Genomic DNA, 18,937 nt, shown 5'->3' with positions numbered 1-18,937 from the left:
TAGCTCTGGAGCACGCTGGGGAAGGTTTGATGCCAAGCTGGGTGTGTAGCTTGACCCCTGAGGTGCTGTCGAAGCCGGCAGCCTGGGGGAGGAGGGGGTGTCTTGCCACTGCTGACTCTTTTGCCACCCAGCTTCAAAGGCCGCCAGGATGCAAGGGTGGGATTTGAGAAGCTTGGCACGTGGCCTGGAGTAGTACTTCCCACTCCAACATCTCAGAAGAGGGAATCGAGGGAAGCTGCAACCACTGTGATTCACAAAACTCACCTTGCAGAACAAAGGAAGGAGCATCCCTTGGTACCTGACAGGATCAACATCTAGGCTTCTCCTAGTTGGCTTCCTGCAGCCATCTGTCTTTACTGACAGTACTACATAGCCCTCCGATGATGTGGTAAATATCCAAATGTCCCTGTGCCTGATAAGGAGAGGGGAACCCACTTCCAAACTCTCGCCTGTGTGGTGAGGTGGGCACACCGTCCGTCACTAACGGCAGGATCATGCCGATTCTTCATGACCTGTGGTCACATGAGCATAGGGACTGTAAAACCGACAGGTGTTCTGAGCCCCTCTGAGCCTCTCTACAGAATGGGCTCATGAAAACCTCTCTCTAGGCTGGTAGGGTGCTTGTCTAGCACTGGCAAGGCTCCGAATTACAAGCTAAGTATCACCAAGAACCAGAATGATCATATGAGTGTGAATTAAACTGAGTAGTGACAGTATTATGTCATTGTCCCCAAATAGATATTTAAGTATATATAGTATATAAGTATAGGTTTATTAACTTGTTTATTATGGTGGTCATATCATTCTGCTACAGTTCTACACATATTGTCATTTTAAGGCCAATAAAAAAATTTACAACTATGAGGGCTGGGAATATGGCCTAGAGGTAGCTTGCCTCCCATACATGAAGCCCTGGGTCTGATTTCCTCAGCATCACATATATAGAAAAAGCCAGAAGTGGTGCTGTAGCTCAAGTGCTAGCCTGAGCAAAAAGAAGCCAGGGGACAGTGCTCAGGCCCTGAATCCAGGCCCCAGCACTGGCAAATAAATAAAATTTACAACTATGAAAACTTATTGGTTGATGAGACCCATAATTATAATTACTGCTGCATTGTCTCCCACTGAAGACAAGGCAAGCAAAAACTAGATTGAAATTTAACAAAATGACACCTTTTGCTGTCAGTGGTGTGGTGGTATATGCCTGTAACCCCAGCACTTGGAAAGCTGAGGCCAGCCGGGCTGCGTAGTGACACCTTGCCTGAGAACAAAACAAAATCTAGATGTCATGATTTATGCCTTTAATTCCAGTTGCTCAAGAGGCGTAAGTAAGTGGACAAAGGTCTGAGGCTAGTCTAGGCAAAAAGTTCTGGGCCTTTTCTGAATAAGAATAAAGCAAAAAGAGTTGGCTACATGGCTGTAGTAGGGGAGTATTTGCCTCAGAAGCACAGGCTCTGAATGTAAAGGCAGTACCTCAGTACTGCCAAAACTATTAAGACAGATTGAAGGAGATGTTGGAGCAAAGTTAGGCGGTTGATGTCTTGGGTTATCAAACACAGGACTACTCCACCAAAACAGAGGTTGGCACATGCGTGTAATACATAGAGTGTTATATCCTCTTTTCCTTTTTAACTTTTGCTGCTGGCATTGAACCCAGGGTTTCTTGCAAGCTAAGCAGGCTCTCTTCCACAGAGCTATACTCTCACCCAGCCCCAACATTACATTTCAAATAGAGAATATTTGATTGCACACTTACACAGGAGAACTTTGTAATGTTAAAAACTAGAAGACGCTTACTTGTGACTATGTGTTTGCAGTGCAATTTCTTTTCCTTGTGCCAGTACTAGGACTTGATCTCAAGGCCTCAGTGCTATCCCTGAGCTTTTTTTTTTTGCTCAAGGCTGGCATTCTATTATTTGAACCACAGCTCTACTTCTAGCTTTTTGCTGGCTAATTAACAAGAATCTCATGGATGTTACTGCCCAGGCTGCCTTTGAACTGACATCCTCAGATTTCAGTCTCCTGAATAGCTAGGATTACAGTCATGAGCCACTGGCAATTTTTAAGGTTTCCTGAAGCCATACTGAATATTGTAAATATTTGTTTTATCAAATAATAGGTAACGATGCAACAGGAAACGTGACAAGTAAATACATCAGTTGTTCAAATGAATGCATTTTCTTGAAATTCTTGCTTATTCCTGAATATATGTGTATATGTCTTCCTATCTTGTCCATCCCAAGATCTTGGCATTTTGGATCTCACCATCGAACTGAGCTCAATAACCCCTTCTGTAACTCCCAGACTGAGGCCACCTGCCTCTTCCTGTTCACTAGCATAATAATCAGGCAATTCCATGTTGAACAATAAGGCCTGTTTAACGTTCTTCCTTCTATTAAATTCCAATGTGTCTTTGCAACTTCCACTCATTGATTCTATTTTTGTCCCGCCAAGTCAAATGTTCATCTCCTTTCTAATTATACTCATCCATTTAGCAAGTTTTCCTATCCAGCTTTACCCAGGATAGGCCTGGTCCATGCTTGTTCTTGCCACATCATCAGTCACAGCCTAGATTTGCACTCACACAAGTCTTTCTTGGTAAGGATAATAGATCACGTGGTCACCCTATCTCACTTTTGTTGTTCAGTCTTGTTGTCCTTCCTTGGATTTCTCTAGTTTCTTTCATTTCCTACACAAAACATGTCACCAGAACCAAACCCAGAATCTAGAAATGGTTTAACCATAAAGAGGTCCTGAATTCTGTAGTTCTGAACGCTTTGCTTCTGGCATTGAACTGTAAGTAGGAGACAGACCCTAAACAATGGGATCCCAGACTTTTACACCTTGAAGCTACCATCCAAACCTCTTCATCATGTGGAAATCTGATAAGCGCGCCTTCTGTATTTGTTGACAAATTGCTAGGAGGATACAGAGATTGAAAAAGTCGGTGTGTGTTTTGGAATTGGGTTAAAATTTCCCAAATGCTTGTGTGTCTTGCTAGGCACTGAGCTTCAACATTTGTGATTGGATTGAATCCTCTTTACAGATTGTTTCTGCCCCACTTCTGGTCAAGGTGATTGGACAACAGCGTTCAGGGTCCCCTCACGATTCCAGGGGGCACTGGCCATCCTCAGACATGGGATGTCTGTGATTCTAGACAGCTGGGCTCCCACCCACGCATGCCCAGCCTCTACTGCCTTGCAGACCGATGCTGCCAGGTTCACACCACGCCTCGTTCTCTCTCATCCTAGCCCTTCCTAATCACACTACTTTGCCCGATGTCTGTCTGTCTGTGTCCTGTGTTAGTGGTCTTCTGACTTATAATTCTCTGCTAATTAAATACTTTTGCCTTTGATGTATAAACCTCTCATTATCGTTGCTCTTGTCATGCTCCCAAATTTGTGTTTACCTTTTCTTTCTGTACAGGAAATTATTTCAGTATAATCCAATCCTAATTGTGTCCATTGCTTTCATGTCTAGAAAGGCCTAAGAAATGATCAAAGGCCTGTTTTGTTGTTGTTGTTGGTGGTGGTGGTGGTTGTTTTCTCTGGTTTTGTTTGTGTTTTTTTCAAGCATCAGTAGTAGTGCTTGAACTCAGGGTCTAGGCACTGTCCCTGAGCTTTTTTGTGCCAGAGCTAGCACTCTACCACTTGAGCCACAACTCCACTTCCAGCTTTTTGGTGGTTCATTGGAAATAAAAGTCTCCTAGATTTTCCAGCCCAGGCTGGCTTCTCCCCGTGATCCTCAGCTTTTAGCCTCCTGAATAGCTAAGATTACAGATGTGAGCCACCAGCACCCAGCTCACTTACCTGTTTCTGATATTTAATGTAAACATCTGGGTCTTACCTTGGGGACAGTGGCACCGTTGGGTTTAGATTCTTCTCCTTGCTAGCTCTTCATGTCCTATCTTGGTTGAGCAGTTTGAAACAAAACAGGAACTGCATTGTTCCATCGTTTGGTCTTGAACAAAACTCAACTGGCTACAAGGGGATGGCTCCATCCTTTCCCAGATTCCTCCTGCTTTGAACATGTTTGTAAAGAGCCTTTTCTTATCCTTGACTTTATTTTAAATACCAACATTAGTTTTGCAACTTTGGCCCCATAAATGTATGTGGCACTTTCAGTGTTGCTCTAGGGTTCTGTGCCCTTGATGTCTTGTAAATGTCACATAGAAATCTTTTGGGCCATCACACACATTCATTCTGTTCTTTTCTGTCTCACTCACCACTTCCTGGCTTAATTTTGTGTGTGTGTGTGTGTGCCCGTGCTGTAGCTTGAACTAGTGTCTGGACGCTGTCCCTGAGCTTTTGTGCTCAAGGCTAGCACTCTACCACCTCATTCCTGCCTCTTTTGGTAGGTAATGGAAGATAAGAGCCTCAGGAACATTGTTATCTAGGCTAGATTTAAACCGCCTTCCTCAGATCTCAGCTTCCTTAGTAGCTAAGCTTACAGGTGTGAGCCACGGGTGCCTGATTTTCTGGCTTCATTTCCTTTTCTTTAGGTTGTCACATTTTTTTTGCCTTTAAAGTCTCAGTTCTTTATATTATCCTTTCTGGCCCCTAGAATCAACCTTATCTTAGGGGGCTCCGATTCAGCCTCTTTTGCAGGATGCCTGCTTGGATGTGCATATTGTGAACAACTAAGTTGTCTGTGTGCATTTGTGTGTGTGCTCACCTGTGTAGAAGAATAACACTGGACACATGCCCACTAGCTTTGCATTGATGCCCTCCCTCCTTTCTTACGCCCCTCCAGCCTTCCTTCTGCCAGCCCTGTAGAGAATCTGCCCAGCACAGGGCAACCCGAGAGTCATGGTTGCTTGGAGCTGAACTAGACATCTATGCCCCTGTGTGGACGGTCTCCCCTTTCTGTACACAGCCAGGGCTGGCACTTGCTCCGTCACTGGAGACTACCACCTACATGCGACATGCCCAGAGCCAGCCTCCTACTCTCTGCCACAACAGGGAAACCCGTGTGAGAGAGGAAGAGGCAGACACCACTGGGCTGTCCTGCAGCGGGAGGGGGCTGGGGACACAGAGATGACCAAGTGCTCCTGCCCTCCCGTGGTGGCTGGGGTATGGAGTCAGAGTTCTGCACTTGGCCTGGGTGAACTCCTAGCCCCACAGGTGAGCACTGCCGTCACCATTTATAGGCTAAGAAAGGAGGCCTGAGCTGGCACTATAACCTGTAGAGTGTCACAGCCAGTCATCAAGAGATGAGGCAGATAAGAGCCCCCCTCTCCGCCTTGTAGACCTCAGCATACCCACCTGTGGGTCACAGGGGGGAGGGCACAGTGATTCCAGGACACCTGGGGACTAAGACTAGGTGGCCTTCAGCACCGGACAGCCACCAAGCACAGAAAAGCCATGCCCATTGATGGGGCTGCCTCACGTGACCTAGCCGGAAGGTCAGCGGAGAAGGGCGCCTTCACCAAAGCTGAGCCCTGAAGGATGCATGTAGAAGCTAGGGCACATCTTCCCAAGAGTGGCCAAGAAGCTGGGGCTACCATATTTCCTCCAGCCCTCCCCCACCCCATATCCCTGGTGCCTGGCAACTGCAGGGGTGAAGAAACAGCACAGGCAAAGCCTTGAGGAGGCCAGGGAGAGGGTGGCCCTCGAGAACTGAATTTGAACGTTCCCTGGCTGAGTCTCGGGTCTTTGGGGCATCGAGACACAGTCTGGCTAACTTTGCCCCAGCAGGCCCGATACTGGAGACTTTCTGCCTGGTGCCTCCCAGGTAGCTGAGATCCCAGGCATTTGAGGCCGTGTCACACTCTGAGGTTCTTATCCGCTGATTTCCACAGCATAAAGAGGGAAAGAGGTGGTTTGATTGTCCCATCCACATCCCAAATCCTAGGACCCTGCCCTTCCCCTTCCCAGCCCTGTCCAGGTCTACTTCCTCTTCCCCCAGCCTGGGGACTGGGTTCACACCCACAGCACTTCCTCTGAGCACCAAATTCTGCACTCCCCTTTCCTTGCTAGGACTGGGCTCTGCTCCCTTCCCTGGGCCCTCTCTAAATAACAGGAACAAAGTTCTCTGTTGAGTAGGATTCTACCTCTGTGTCTTCAGAGACTCCCAGTGCTGTGAAGGCGAAACCAAAAAGACTTGGGCTCCTCGGCCTAAGAGAAGCAAAGGTCTGCTGCTGGGTTGTATTAAAGTGACTATGTCTTAATAAATGTTTGTGCTTTGAGCAGCATAGTGGGTTAATAGTCTAAAGGACGTCCTAAGCTAAGAAACAGTAGCTTAAGCCTCTGATATTAGTTAGCTCTTCAGGATTGATACCTGGAGGATTATGGTTTAAAAGCCAACTAGGACAGAAAAGTCTTTGAGACTCCATCTCCAATTAATCAAATAAAAGCCAGGCTGGAGGTGTGGCTAAGACAGAGCTTCAGCTCTGAGCCAACAAGCGGAGCCAGAGTGGGAAGTCCTGAATTCAAGCCCTGCTAGCAACACAGGAAAAACAAACAGTTCTGTGTGTAGAAGAAACTTCAGCCATGGCAGAATCCAGCTAGGACACCCAAGTTTCTATTCCAGAGGTTTCCAGCTGGTTAAAGAGGCTGGCAGAAGTGCTGTAGCCTGCTGGGAGCCTGGAGGCCTTTGGCCCTGGGTGGCTTTACTGCCGTGGGCTTGGAGCTGGGGTCTGGGCACATAGCACCCCTCCAGGCTCATGCATTTGCACCTGCAGGGTTTGTTTTCTTCCAACTACTTGGTCAGAGCCAGACACAAGGCCTCAAGAGTCCACATAGGCCAGCCACTATCCAGCCACCTTGCCCTTGCCCACCATCCAGGCCCAGGTGTTTGTCCTCTGTCCTGGTGTTTTTTCCTTCCTCATATTCTGCAGTTCACCTTTAAGTCAGGGGTCTTATCCCATGGTGGGGCTGACTGGTGAGTCTCGCCTCTTACCTGCCGGTGTCCATTGCTTTATTTATAATGCTAGTTCAGACACTGGAGTGTTTTTCTACATGCTTGCTGCCAGCTCTGTCGCAGGGATGGTGTTAAACTGGTGATCTCGTCGGACTTGGGGCTTGAATGCACACAGATCTCTGAGTCCTTCAGGGACACCAGGGAGCTAAAGCTGCTTCCCCTTGGACACAGCAACCTATGTCCCCGTGCCCCGAGGGATATCGTCCCTGCCGTGGTGGCTAGTCTTTCTCATCGCCAAATGTAAGCTAGTTTTCATTGGCTATGGCAGAGACCCACCTACCGCCTCACCTGTGTCCTTCGAGCTGCAGCTGTACAGAGCAGCTAGCGCTCCCAGGGGTTCACCTTGTGTTTTTTCTTCTAAATCCAGCAGAGTCACAAAAACAGAGGGAGCACAATTTGGAGGAGGTCATGAGGCAAAGTAAGGTTAAGATCAGCCTTTCTCCTAGTGGCAAGAGTGCTTACCTCGTATACATGAGGCCCTGGGTTCAATTCCCCAGCACCACATATACAGAAAACGGCCAGAAGTGGCGCTGTGGCTCAAGTGGCAGAGTGCTAGCCTTGAGCAAAAAGAAGCCAGGGACAGTGCTCAGGCCCTGAGTCCAAGCCCCAGGACTGGCCAAAAAATTAAATAAATAAATAAATAAATAAATAAATATAAAATCAGCCTTTCTGCTGTTGTGGTGGTTATTATTGCCATCTTTAAGTGGTTTTGTAAAGGGGTTTCAACTTGATGTGAGTTTACAAGTACAATGCATCTTGATTAATGTCACCGCTTCCTGAATAAGACCTCTGTTGTGCATGTACTTGAATCTCCTTTCCTTTCTCTATCACTTGATTTTAAAACAGAGCACTTCCAGAAAATGAGCTTGTAAGCGCAGTGCCAGTGGCTCACGCCTGTGATCCTAGTTACTCAGCGTATTTTGTTTCAAAGCCAGCCCAGGCAGAAAAGTCAGAGATTCTAATTCCAAAAACAGCCAGTAAGCCAGGTGCTGATGGGTCACACCTATAATCCTAGTTACTCAGGAGGCTGAGATCTGAGGATGGTGGTTCAAAGCCAGCCTGGGAAGGAAAGCCCATGAGACTCTTATCTCCAATTAATCACCAGAAAACCAGAAGTGGTGCTGTGGCTCCAAGTGGTAGAGGAACTAAGGGATAGCACCAAAGCCCAGAGTTCAAGCCCCATGACCACCCCCCCCCCAAAAAAAAAACCCAAAACCCAGCAAAGAGCTAGATTGGAGGTGCAGCTCAAGTGGTAGAGCACCAGCTAAGCAAGCACAAGGCTCTGAGTTTAAACCTTCATCCTGCCAAACATATATTTCTAATAAATTTTAACTTGTTGGTCAGTTTTGGTTCTTTGTCTTGGAGCCTCCAGCAACAGCTTGCGTTTCTTGGTGGCTGTGGACATGTTGTTTCTATTCAGCTCCTGACTGTCAGTGAAGAAGGCTTTGATGATGTTATTGAGGTCTGTGGTTCAAACACTTTGGGTTCCTACATTGTTGCTCCGGCATTCTTCTGATGAGGTAACTGAAGTGTGGAAAGCAAGGCGACATTTTTGAAGTGACAACTCCCCCCCAACCTCCAAAAAGAAAAGAAAAAAAAAAGCAGGAGTTCCAATAATGTCTAGTACAGGGAAGCTGTAGTCACAGCCTTGGAATTTTCTTCTGAGCCAGGAAATGGCTGGTGTCAAAGGTCACACTGTGCAGTAATGCCTCTGGCATTCTTAGGATGCCCTCTGAGTTAAGGACCCTACTACCCTGGGAGGACTGGCTGCAAGATGTGTTGCTGTGTTTGCGCCTTAACTCGCATAGCCTTTTCTAACTCTGAATTTTCTGATTGATGGTCAAGTTTTCATGGATTGCATTTCAGGCTGCTTAGAGACTATTGGGGACTTTTCTAAATAAACTAGTTCTTGAAATTGGTCATTCTTTGTCTTAGGTAATTCTCATGACACACACATATGTATGTATGTATGTATGTATGTATGTATGTATGTACATATATATATATATATGGTCTCAATCATGCATTGCCTCCAAAAAGAAAATGAGTCTCAACTTGGTCACTTAGCTTTGTACCAAAACATAAACGTGTGGTAACATAGATAGATGATAGATAGATAGATAGATAGATAGATAGATAGATAGATAGATAGATAGATAGATAGATTTGCATGGATGGACATAGGGGTCTTTACCACTTACCATGGAAATTAGCCCCCAAAACCTGGAGGGAAAAGTAACATATATCAATTGCCTATCGTTTAGTTTTCATTCTAAAGCAGCAGTGTATTTTTCTAAGTTCAGGATCTATGTCAAATGGTGGTATGGCCATTATACAACTTAATTACATTTCTAGACAAATGTTAGAAATAGCAAGACTGGGGTGGTTTCCTTGGAATCCTTCCATACACACATACACCGTGGCATATAAATTGTTGAGTAAGAGGGAAGAAACGTGGGAGAGAGGACACCCAAGGAATATCTAAAACAGAGAAAGGGCACATAATGCTGAGAAAAGGGGGGAAATAAGAAACACAGGAAACTGATTGGGTTTGAGTCTGTAGGAGAAGAGAAAGATTTCCCCAATTCAAAACATAACATATATACTCTCTTTAAGAAAAGTGACATTCAAAAAGATTTTGTGCCGGGCACCAGTGGCCCATGCCTGTAATCCTAGCTGTTCAGGAGACTAAGATCCCAGGTTCATGGTTCGAAGCCCGCCCCATCATAAAAGTCCATGAGCCTCTTACCTCCAATTAACCAGCAAAAACCCAGAAGCAGAACTGTGAATCAAGTGTTAGAGCACTAGCCTTGAGCAAAAAAAGCTCAGGGATAGCACCCAGGCCCTGAGTTCAAGCCCCAGTACTAGCACATCCTTAGAATTGGGAGCTCTTTGGAGGCTGGTGATTGATGTAGAATTGTGTTGTGCAAAACAATTCAGGGTTGGAATAGCAGCCAGCTGACATCTATGTACGTACAGCCTCGTTCGCCAAAGGATTTCCTTTGAGGGTGGTGCCGGGATCTAATTATGCTTGCACAGCTGAAAAAGGGAGAGAGAGAGAGAGAGAAGAAAAGAAACACTATTATTTTACAATTGTTAGTATTCAAGAGAAAATTTCAGCTGTGCCTGGCAAGTCACATAAAGCTACAGATGTCTGCTGATGGACTGAGCCTGCCCGTGTGATGTGCCGTTTCTGAAATGATGATGAAAACCTGGGACTCCAATCTGACTTAGGACTCAAACAATAAACAGGTGCCCCTTTGAGAAACAGCCCACAGCCCGGTTCTCAAAGGGAAGGTGAACCTCCAAAACCACATTGAATCAAACACAAGCTTCTATTCCGAGAGTCCTGGGGTGACTTTTGTAGGGCTCCTATATTTCCCACAAGGGAGGTGTGGATGAGGGAGGGGCGGGTTTACCTTTATCCCAGGAATAAATACCAACATTTCAATGTACTTCCTTTAGCTACTGGGCAGATTAAGTGGTATTATTTCATTTCAATGAGCATCTTTTCCTTTTCATGAAAATAAGACCCACAAGAGTCAGCTTTCACGTTTGAGCTTTTTGTTCTGTGGAATATTTTGAGAGGGTGATGTTCTATGGTTTCATTACTGTCATAGTCAGGTCTCTTCTATACCAACTTGATTTCATAAAAATCTACTAGAATGTGAATCAGTAACGGGAAGGCTGATATAAACCCTTAAACTTCCACAATGTAAGGAAGCTCAAACTGTGTGCTTGAGAGATAGAAGGATAAATTGTATTTCTTTTCATAAATCCTCTTCATATCTTCATCCTTCAAGGAATTTTCATAAATCTGTGATAAATGTGTTTTTTAAGGAAATTTTAAAATAGCAATCAGGGTGTGTATACCACTGTTTGAACTTACTTCCACTCTGTTAAGCTTTTTAGTGAGAATCACTTCTGTAGCTCTGACCTTTTTTTTCTCTCAAGTACTTGTACAGTTGCCATTAGCTGCCCTATTGAAATTTGAAATTAACATTTTTGGTAGCGATTTTGTTTTGTCTGAGTATTGGGGTTTGAACCCAGGGCCTCACAGTCTACCACTTGAGCCACTTGAGGTATGCTTATGCCAGTTCTGGGGTTTGAACTCAGGACCTGGGCACTGTCCCTAAGCTTTTTATCAAGAGTACCAGTCTATCATTTGAGCCACAACTTAATTTCCAGCTTCTTGGTGGTTAATTGGAGATGAGTCTTATGGATCTGCCTGTGTGCATCTCTCCTTTATTTACATCTTCTTTACATAGCACATCTCTGGAGAAAAAACTGGCCCTCACTAGGGGCGATAGTATGGTAGGAAATACTGAACATCCCAGTTAGTGGAACATTAAAGGATTTCAGACCCACACCGTGCTGTTGAGATCAACTCATGAGAGCTAGTCACTGCATTTTTTTTCAGGAACTTCTGGTACCAGATCTAAAACTTGGCCACTACTAAAATGAAATCATATAAGCATAATAAAATACTTGATATTTGAAAACAAAGGTATAACTCAGGGCTATCACTTCCTGATGATTTCAGTATGTTTGAGCAGGGTTTGCACTCTTGGGGTTGTTGCTGTATGCCTGGGGCCGCAGATTCTATCAGTGTTGTGACAGTCGCCTGTCTGTCAGCAGATATCATGTAGGTGTTTGGCGTGCAGCAGGACAGTAATGTGTAGAGCTGCAGCTAGCTGCTCTCTGAAGACACTTAGATTCTTTTGCTGCTGCTGGCAGTCCTGCATAGACTCAGGTCATTGCTGAGGTGCTTGGCTGGGCCTCTGCTTTCTGCTGACCCACAGGAAGACCATGAATCTGGAGGCGGAGATGGGATCTTGAGCTCTGTCTCCACTCGTGGAGATGCAGTTGCTGAATGGAATAATGAATACACGAAGAACACTTTACCATAACTTCGTAAGATATTGCACATGCATTTGCTACCTCATTTCCCCTCTATGGAAATGTAAGCTCCATGAATATTACCTGCTGCTCCATATTGGCTTCCAGAATAGCCCCATAAATATTTCTGAATGAATGGGTGAATGAAGCGCCCCTACTACCACTTCTTGTCACTTACAAAGCAAGTCTCCCAGACAGATATCTCCAGTGGGGTCCAGCTCAGGAGCCCTCGTACCCCCCGCCCCACTTCTCCACTGTAATGGCCATGTCTCTTCCTTCTTAGATGACGGAGGGCCGTCGATGTCAAGTACACCTTCTGGATGACAGGAAGCTGGAACTCCTGGTACAGGTAAGTCCCTGGGGCCCACTTTGTCAGTTTCTCCTGAGATTCATGTGATTCTGAAGTTAATTCGTTGGTGGAAAAGGAAGAGGATGCCAAGTATTCTTAAATATCTGGCTATGAAATCTGCGGAGAATGGGCTGGGACACACCAGGGTATTGTGTGTGAGCTATTTTTTGCTCATTCTATGTCTCTGCACATTGCGCCTCGGGAGGTTGCAAGGCCAGATGTATATCTAAGCTATTGTTATGATTCTTTAGGAAAGGAAATTCCATAAAGGGCTATTAGTTATACTTCCTGCTTGGAAAGAGTGAACTGCCATATAACCTAAATCATAACTCTTGCTGTGAGTAAAAGTGACTGGTCACTCTTGCTCAGAGGGAATAGCACACAGTCCATTCGTTTCATATTAAAGAGACAAGGTATGTGCTCTCGGAGGTGTAAGTGCCTGTACTCTTAGGCCATCATTACTGTTGAACATCTGGAAACACTGAGACACGGGAAATCAACCGATTTCTCCCCAAGCTGGGAACACATAAGGGCCAGTGATGTCATTAGAATCACAGCCTCTGGACGTGTGCACCTTTCCCTTGAGAAGATGGCATTCCGAACCTGGCTTAAACGGCCTTAAACTCTGTTGTTCAGCTCCTGCTTTTATGGCTGTGTTTAAATGATACGCTCTAGTGACTGTCTCCAGTTCTGAGGGCATTGTGTCTTGTGCACCGTATCTGCCGTGAGGACGCTGTCATTCCTGGGTGGGGTAGAAGGAGGCCCTGATACTCTTTTCAGGAAGATGGTGACTTGGAATAAGGATGGTCTCATACGAGCCCTTGTCTGTCTGTGCTGCTTGGATTTGAGAAAGCTCAAACTGCAAACTCTTAATACTTGAGGCTTTTAATAGGACTCAGATTCCAAAGGCATTATAAATGCAGTACAGGAAGCTGAGAAAACAGCGAAAGACACATCATCATATGACACTGATTTCACTACTTTTCTCCTTTTAGTGGATTTCTTTGCAGCATTTTTTCATATTTGCATTTCTTGCACAGTTGCAATCATAATGCATGTATAATTTTGTGTGTTTTACTTTACCACTTAGCATCATCTTTCACTAGCATTTTCCAAGTGACTATAAATTATCATCTTTGTTAAGAGCTGCATACATTTCCAGAAACAGATAACACTATTATTATCCAATCATTCACCCATGTGAGTATGTTGAAGTATATTGTAAAATAGCTTTTTCCAAATTTTCTTTAGACATATACAAAAAGGAAAGACTAATTCAGTGTAGGCTTCAGCCTATCTTTAAAAAATGAAACTTGAAACTATTGGACAAAAGCCAACTTCAATAGATGAGTTGTCTTTCTCTTCTACAATTTTCTGTTGTCCACAACTCTAAAGCAGAACCCTTTTTAAGGGTAGCCCCAATTAGGAGTAAATGTTGTCATTAAGTTATCCCACTGTATAGAGTTTTGCATTAAAGATTACATCCTTATTAGGCTAGATCCTATGGCCTGCAGGCTTGTTAAAAGTCAGACTTGGGGTTTGGATTTGGGTGAGGGAAGTAATAAAGGCAAACCATTGAGTAAGATCTCTTTACCAAACCTACATTCGATGCCTGATATTTTAAGACCCAATGGGCAAGTTCATAGATGAGTAGTCGGCCTGGTATGTTTTCTATGGTTTTCTTAAAGCTTGGGCTGAGATCACCTTCTGGGACAGGAAACGAGACTTCAAATGACAGTTTCACGTCTGCAGAATGGGCAGCTGGCCTTAGGAAAATAGGAATGGGGATAGCTGATAGACACTTGAGTCCAGAAGCACATGTAATTCTTGATGCACACAGTTTGGAAGCAGTTTTCTTCATTCATATAAAATCTTGAACATGTTGAACTTGGTCAAGCAAGAGAGACTCATGTTCTCGCCACACTTGGTGAGACATGTTCTACAGTGTTCTCTCTTCCTAGGAACTGTCCTTCCCATGCCCCTGGCCCCTGGGGTCTGGCTAATTTAACTCAATTCTTCAGTTCCCTCCCCTACACCAAAGTGTTCCCTGAGGCCCGACTAGGCAGCCCCTTGTCCTGTGTTACTCTCCTCCGTGGCCACGCAGACAAAGTCACACCTCATTGTCATTGCTTATGTACTTGTTACCATTTCCCAGTGCCCTCCCCTGGGAAATCTGAGGAACATTTCTGTACCTTGGCCATTGTGATTCTGATGTTCAGCCCAGTTTCTGGAAGATGAAATCAATAAGATACATACTTGTTGAATGAAAAAAAAAAAGTATGAGCCTAAGATACCTTACTTGGTATTATTACTACATCCTTTCAGTATTCCTTGCCATTGTACCAACTGTTTGGCCAGGAACTTGATTTGGCGCGCGCGCACACACACACACACACACACACACACACACACACACATTTCTTTATACATTTAAATATAAAGGGGAAAACTCTATTTTAGAGCTGGCTTCAGCAAAACTTGGAGGAAAAAGTTGGACAAAAGCCAACCTAACTATATGAATTGTCTTTCTCTTCTACAAAATTCCATGGTCGGGAATTCTAAGTCGGATTCCTTTCTAAGGGAAGCTGCATTCTCCAGCTCATTTGTATCCATCTCTAGATTCCAAACCTTTTGACCCCATGTTCTTGTATTTTGTACCGGCACTGGGGCTTGAGGTCAGGGTCTAGGTGCTATCCCTTAGCTTTTCTGCTCAAAGCTGGTGCTTTACCACATGAGCCACAGTTTCACTTCTGGCTTATTTTTTATGATTAATTAGAGATAAGAATCTCCGGGACTTTGTTGCCCAGACTGACTTTGAACCACGATGCTCCTATCTCAGATCCTCGTATCTCGGTCGTTAGGATTACCTGCATAGCCACTAGCAACCCGCTCCAATCCCCTTGTTCTAAATGTTCCTGAACTGATTACTCCAGATTCATTTCTACTTTAACTCTGTTTCAGTATTGAAACCGAGGTTGAGAACACAGGCAGGATATTTGTTACCAGTTTTGGACTCAGCAGTGCCTTTTGCGACCTTTTGGCCTGGAGTTGCAGAGATGGGGAGGGAGGGGAGGGGCGTTTTCCATTACGTTTACCTGGCAAGGTTTGTCAGGTGGGAGGCAGGTTTGGAGAAAGAGTTTCCCTCCTACCAGGAAGTCAGGAATTGCATCCTCCGGAGGAGTGTGGAGCCAGACAAGCACACAGACAATTTCATGCGGTGATGGAAACCTGACTGCTCTGTGCCTTCTCGTTCCCTTTGTCTGGATTATAGAGAAAACGGCCTTAATTCTCACATTGAATGTTTAGCCTGTCGAGCCCTTGGAGATTACTGAGTGAAATCCGTTCTTCCCAAGCCTACATCATCCCTGTAAATGGTACATTATTGGTCGTGGGGGAGGGTGGAAGGCAACAGAGTACAGGCTAGGAATCAATCTAAATTCATAGGCCATTTCCTGATACTCATGTCATGTGCTTGTTTGTTTGATTTTGGTTAGTATCAAGGTTTGTGCTCCAAGTCCTTGAGCTTATTTGAACTGATGCTCTACCTCCAATTGAGTTTTTATTGCTGATTATTTTGGTGATGAGTCTCCCCAGGATGGCTTTGAACTGAGACCTCTGCAGATCTCAAGCCTCCTGAGGTAGGTGAGTAGTGTCAGCATAAGCCATCAGTGTCCTGTCCTCATGCCTTTACCGGGTTGCTCTGTAAGTTCTTCAATTCCACATAAGAACAGATGGAGAGATGGTGTGAGCATTCCACAGTACATCCTGAATGCCTGCCAGGCCACCCTGAAGTCTGTGATGATCACTCTGTCATCTGAAATTGTTTCTACTCACGAGAATTTTACTCGAAAAGCCTCTATGAGAAGTGAGAAGGCTGGGAATGTGGCTTAGTGGCAGAGCGCTTGCCTAGCATGCATGAAGCCCTGGGATCCATCCTCAGCACCACATAGACAGAAAAGGCTGGAAGTCGTGCTATGGCTCAGGAGGTAGAGTGCTAGCCTTGAGCAAAAAGAAGCCAGGGACAGTGCTCAGGCCCTAAGTCTCAAAAACAGAAGTGAGAGGGGCTGGGGATATAGCCTAGTGGCAAGAGTGCCTGCCTCGGATACACGAGGCCCTAGGTTCGATTCCCCAGCACCACATATACAGAAAACGGCCAGAAGCGGCGCTATGGCTCAAGTGGCAGAGTGCTAGCCTTGAGCGGGAAGAAGCCAGGGACAGTGCTCAGGCCCTGACAAGGCCCAGGACTGGCCAAAAAAAAAAACAGAAGTGAGAGGCGCCATCATTGCTTTCTCTAGAGCTCTAAGCCTCTTCCCAAAGAGGCAGCCATGGAAGAGCAATGAGCATTTTTATTTTTTATCAGCAATAGGATTTGAACTCAGGGCTCTCTACCACTTGAGCCATACCCTAGCCCCCTCTGCTTTTAGGTTATTTTTCTGATATGGCCTCATGTTCTTGCCTGGACCTGCCTCTGACTGGGATTCTCTACCTGGGTCTCCCATGTAGCTGGAATTACAGGTATATACCACTACATATGTCCTTTTTGTTGAAATGGGGTCTTGCTAACTTCTTGTCTGGGCTAACCTCCTAACTTTGAACCTCCTATTTCTGCCTCCCTGAATAGCTGGGATTATATGCATGTGCCACCCTTCCCAACCCCTCATAAAAAAAAGTTAGAACGGATTTCCACTAGAATGGAATGGCTGAGGTGTCATCTTCCTTTTGGTCTTCCTCAAAGGCTTATGAGAGGAACTTTTCTTTCTACTCCTCAGACCCCCTTCTCTGTTGCATTTCCCCCCATTTTAGATGAGTAGATCCTATGCTTCCATGGCAAAAGCTCCTCCATCGGTGATAAAGCTTTACCCACTGGAGTCCTCTCCATTTGCACACTTCCTGCGGTCACCTACCTCACTTCCTGTTTGGCTTAGGAAGCTGTCCCATTATGTGAGGCTGTGCCCGAGGCTCCAGGCCCTCTGGGGACCGCTGTGTCTCTTCCCTCTGACCCAGTCTCCCTGTGGCCACAAGACATTTAGAACTGCTCACTTCTAGGAAAATAGAGGAACAAGGTACCCCCACGGTTCTCAGAAATGGGGCACAATTTAAGTAATCAGTGTTTGCCAAGAGAGTTCAAGATAACTAGATGAATGCTGGAATTACGACTCACTGTCTCTAATCTTGCAAAGGCCACTGGAACCGAAGCAGCAGGCTGCGGGGCACTGTAGTTCATGCCTGTAATCCTAGCTATCGAGGAGGCAGAGATCTGAGGAGCTTGATTTGAAGCCACCCTAGGCAGAAAGATTCCGAGATTCTTATCTCCAATTAAGCAATAAAATGCCGGAAGTTGCAGTACTACCTGCCCCCCTTCCCCCTAAACCCCAAGCCATTCAGTGTAGCACTCCAGATGTGGCCAGAGGCGATACAGAAGACACACCGATGTGAAAGATTTCATATTCTTTTTTAAAAATTGAGTGCTTTATTAATGACTTTTGGAGGGTTGATTCTATGTTGAAAGGGTAACATTGGGATATTTTAGGTTGGAGGAATATGTACATTGGAATGAATCTCACCTGTTTCTTTTTTCCATATGGCTATTTAAAATATTAACATTTCCAGGTATGACGTTGTATGCCTGTAATCCCAGCACTTAGAAGGCCAAAGCAGGAACATTGAAAATTTGAGGCCACCCAGGCCTCAAATATTGAGGCCCTTTCTCAGGAAAAGAAAATTATATTTGGCTTACTTTGTGGCTCCCAGTTGTATTTCTGTGGGATAACTGTATCTAGAAGCTAGGAGTTATTTAAACAAGAGAGAAAAATGTGCACATAATAGAATTGCTTCCAATCGCCCAGATCTCATACTGGTTGTCCATCACAATAATAACTACATTTTGCAGTTCTTAGAACTTGTCCGGAGCCTATCTGATTTCATCCTCACAGTACCACACAGAGGAGCCATCTCAGATAAGAAAATGGGCATTCAGAAAGGTTAAACAACTTGTTCAAAGGGCTCTATTATTACATCTTGCTCTCTTTGTGCTGCCTGATAACAAGTACACTCAATGAAGACCCGAGATGTGGTGCCGATCACTTGTATTGCAGCTTCTCTACTGTCCTAACGATGGAAACGAGAGACTTCCAACCTTATCTCAAGTCTACGTTGTGTTCCTTTGAACTCAGCTCCTAATCTATTTAATAATGATTTGGTCATGTGACACATAGGGATGAAGGCTCTGAGCATCCTATGTGAGTTGCAGGCTACCAGGTTGAAAGAACCTTTCGAGGCAGAAGATGAAGCAATCGTTGCCTTCCCAACACTTGTCTCTGTCTCACAGTGATATTTGTGTCCGTTAATCTTCAAGGTTAAAGTTAACATGGGCTGCGAATAAAGGTTTGAGGACAAAGTAAACATTCAGAGCTAACATGAGCTACAAAACAAACCCACTGTATATGACATGTTTAAAAAAAAATCTAGGGCTAGGACTGGGACTAGGGACTAGGGACCAGGGCTGGAAATGTGGCCTAGTGGTAGAGTGTTTGCCTCACATACAGGAAGCCCTGGGTTCCATTCCTCAGCACCACAGATACAGAAAAAGCCAGAAGTGGCTCTGTGGCTCAAGTGGTAAAGTGCTAGCCTTGAGCAAAAAGAAGCCAGAGACAGTGCTCAGGCCCCAAGTTCAAGCTCCAGGACTGGCAAAAAAAGAAAAAAAAATCGGGACTAATGGTCCTACAGAGAATAAATGACATGTTTTCCCTCATCTCCCCTCCACAGCCACTA

The 18,937-nt window shown here is 45.0% G+C and overlaps 1 protein-coding gene across 4 annotated transcripts in view; it reads left to right on the top strand.

The window, feature by feature from the left end:
- The window catches only part of Frmd4a (FERM domain containing 4A), a 273,063-nt gene that overhangs the window by 104,103 nt on the left and 150,023 nt on the right, over positions 1-18,937 (top strand). For all 4 annotated transcript variants that reach the window (XM_048368006.1, XM_048368004.1, XM_048368008.1 and 1 more), the window contains exon 2: positions 12,101-12,166. In XM_048368006.1, the coding sequence (XP_048223963.1) occupies positions 12,101-12,166 (66 nt within the window). The remainder of the gene's footprint in view (positions 1-12,100; positions 12,167-18,937) is intronic.

This window comes from Perognathus longimembris, chromosome 18 (assembly GCF_023159225.1).
Source record: "Perognathus longimembris pacificus isolate PPM17 chromosome 18, ASM2315922v1, whole genome shotgun sequence".
NCBI classification, from domain to species: Eukaryota; Metazoa; Chordata; class Mammalia; order Rodentia; family Heteromyidae; genus Perognathus; species Perognathus longimembris.
The sequence above is the reverse complement of the archived record's forward strand: the minus strand, read 5'-3'. Positions and strand labels throughout refer to the sequence as shown.